The sequence below is a fragment of the Gastrolobium bilobum genome, unplaced genomic scaffold (genome assembly GCF_033153095.1).
Source record: "Gastrolobium bilobum isolate Gb01-03AN ecotype WA unplaced genomic scaffold, APGP_CSIRO_Gbil_v1 utg32922, whole genome shotgun sequence".
Lineage (NCBI taxonomy): Eukaryota > Viridiplantae > Streptophyta > Magnoliopsida > Fabales > Fabaceae > Gastrolobium > Gastrolobium bilobum.
In genome coordinates, this window is record NW_026897516.1 from 1 (window position 1) to 2,822 (window position 2,822).

Sequence of the window (2,822 nt, forward strand, 5' to 3'; positions counted from 1 at the left end):
CCTTGCCTAGTAACACTGAAGAGACTAGGAGAAATAAAGAGCAATGCAATATGATAGAGCTTAGAAATGGCAGATCTGTAAATAAGCCAGAAGCTGTGGTTAGACCTTCCACATTAAAAAAAGAAAGAAGAGGAGAACATGCAAAAAGAAAAAAGATGCAAATTCTGAACCTGTTCAGAATTCTGTTGTTCATAACAGCCCCCAAGGGGCTGCGCATAGTGACCCCTTGCTCATTCTGGTTGAACCAGACAATCAGCCCCCTATAGACGAGCCTTTAGGGAATAATTCCATGGAAAAATCCACTCCAAGGGTTTCGGCCCCTGAGCCAAATAGTGAGACACCTGCTGCCTCAAAAAGACCTCCACCACCCTTCCCTCAAAGGTTACAAAAACATAAGCAAGACACTCAATTTAGGAAATTTCTAGACCTCCTAAAACAGTTGCATGTCAACATTCCATTTGTGGATGCATTAGAACAAATTCCCACTTATGTGAAATTCATGAAAGAAATTCTTTCAAGGAAAAGGAGGCTAGAAGAGTTTGAGACTGTGGCTCTTACACAAGAGAGCAGTCAATATCTTCTTAGTAAGATACCTCCTAAATTAGGAGACCCAGGAAGTTTTACAATTCCATGTACCATAGGAGACCACTACATAGGCAGAGCATTGTGTGATTTAGGTGCTAGTATCAACTTAATGCCTTTGAGTGTGTACAAAAAGCTGAAAGTAGGAGAGCCTAATCCCACCACTGTCACTTTACAGTTGGCTGATAGGTCCTTAGTTTATCCGGAAGGGAAAGTGGAGAATGTCTTGGTGAAGGTAGATAAATTCATTCTACCTGCTGACTTTATTATTTTGGACTATGAGGAAGACCGAGAGGTGCCTATAATTTTAGGAAGGACTTTCTTAACCACTGGTGGGGCTGTGATAGATGTTAAGGAGGGTGAGTTGGCTATGAATGTGAATGGTGAACAAGTAAAATTTAATATTTTGAAAGCTATGAAATACCCAAGAGACATAGAGGAGTGTTCTAGGCTAGATATCATTGACTGTGTAGTCAAAGACAAATTTTTGCATGAGTCTGCATTGGACTCTTTACAAATTTCTGGTTTTAAGGGTCTTGAAATCAGTCAAACTGATTCAGAGGAAGTGGTTAAATGGTTAAATTCCAGATCTGATGTGGTTTGGAAAAATAAAAATTTTGAGTCGTTAGAATTGGCCAAGAGAGGGTTAAAAATTCTCAAACCCTCAATTGAAGAGCCCCTTGTGTTAGAGCTCAAGCCTCTGCCTAATCACCTTAGGTATGCTTACTTAGGAGAACAAGACACCTTGCCTGTTATAGTATCCAACCTGCTCACTGTGTTAGAGGAAGAATAGTTGCTGACTGTTTTAAAAAAATTTAAGAGAGCTATAGGTTGGTCTTTGGCAAACATAAAAGGAATTAACCCTTCCTAATGCACACATAAAATCCTTTTTACTGACCCAACCAGCAGCTCTAGAGAGCAGCAAAGAAGGCTTAACCCAATCATGAAAGAGGTAGTAAAAAAGGAAATTATTAAGTGGCTGGATGCTGGGATCATATATCCAGTTTCTGACAATAACTGGGTCAGCCCAGTACAGTGTGTCCTTAAGAAGGGTGGGATCACTGTTGTGAAAAATGAAAAAAAAGAACTAATACTCACTAGGACTGTCACTGGTTGGAGGATTTGTATGGACTACAGAAAGCTCAACAAAGCCACTAGGAATGATCATTTTCCTTTGCCTTTTATTGATCAGATGTTAGATAGATTGGCTGGTAAGGAATATTACTGTTTTCTAGATGGCTATTCAGGGTACAATCAAATAGCCTTAGCCCCTGAGGACCAGCCAAAGACCACTTTTACTTGTCCCTATGGCATCTTTGCCTTTAGGAGAATGCCCTTTGGGCTGTGCAATGCACCAGCCACCTTTCAAAGGTGCATGATGGCTATCTTTACTGACATGATAGAACAATTTGTGGAAGTCTTCATGGATGACTTCATTGTCTTTGGGGACTCTTATGAGGAGTGCCTAGGAAATTTGGGAAAAGTCCTTGAAAGATGTGAGGAGACCAATCTAGTCCTAAATTGGGAGAAGTGCCATTTTATGGTGAAAGAAGGCATTGTATTAGGACATAGGATATCCAAGGCTGGGTTAGAGGTTGATAAAGCCAATATAGACCAAATTGAAAAATTGCCACCCCCTGTTAACTTAAAGGGGATAAGGTCTTTCCTTGGTCATGCAGGTTTTTATAGGAGGTTTATAAAAGATTTTTCCAAAACCTCTAAGCCTTTTAGTCATTTGTTGGAAATTAACACCCCATTCCATTTTGATGAGGCTTGTCATAAAGCCTTTGAGGAGCTAAAATAGAAATTAATTTATGCTCCCATCATAATAGCCCCTGACTGGTCACTGCCCTTTGAGTTAATGTGTGATGCAAGTGATTGGGCAGTAGGGGCTGTTTTAGGACAAAGAAAAAATAAAGTCTTCCACCCTATATACTATGCCAGCCGAACCTTAAATGGAGCTTAATTAAATTACACAGTGACTGAAAAGGAACTGTTGGCTATGGTGTTTGCCTTCGATAAATTTAGATCCTATTTGGTAGGCACCAAGGTCACTGTGTATACTGACCATTCTGCTATAAAATATTTGGTGGAAAAGAAAGATTCTAAGCCTAGGTTGATTAGATGGGTTCTTCTCCTTCAAGAGTTTGATATGGAGATTAAGGATAGGAAGGGAACCGAAAATCAAGTGGCAGATCACTTGTCTAGGCTTAATGAAGGGCAGCAGGATGAAAAGGTAG

General features: G+C 40.0%; 1 protein-coding gene across 1 annotated transcript; it reads left to right on the plus strand.

Annotated features, from left to right (window-relative positions):
• The first annotated feature begins 289 nt into the window (after window positions 1-289).
• Window positions 290-1,375, plus strand: LOC133307584 (uncharacterized). The gene has a single exon (XM_061508111.1). It carries the CDS (start codon window positions 290-292, stop codon window positions 1,373-1,375), a length of 1,086 nt encoding a protein of 361 aa, XP_061364095.1.
• Window positions 1,376-2,822: the final 1,447 nt, after the last annotated feature.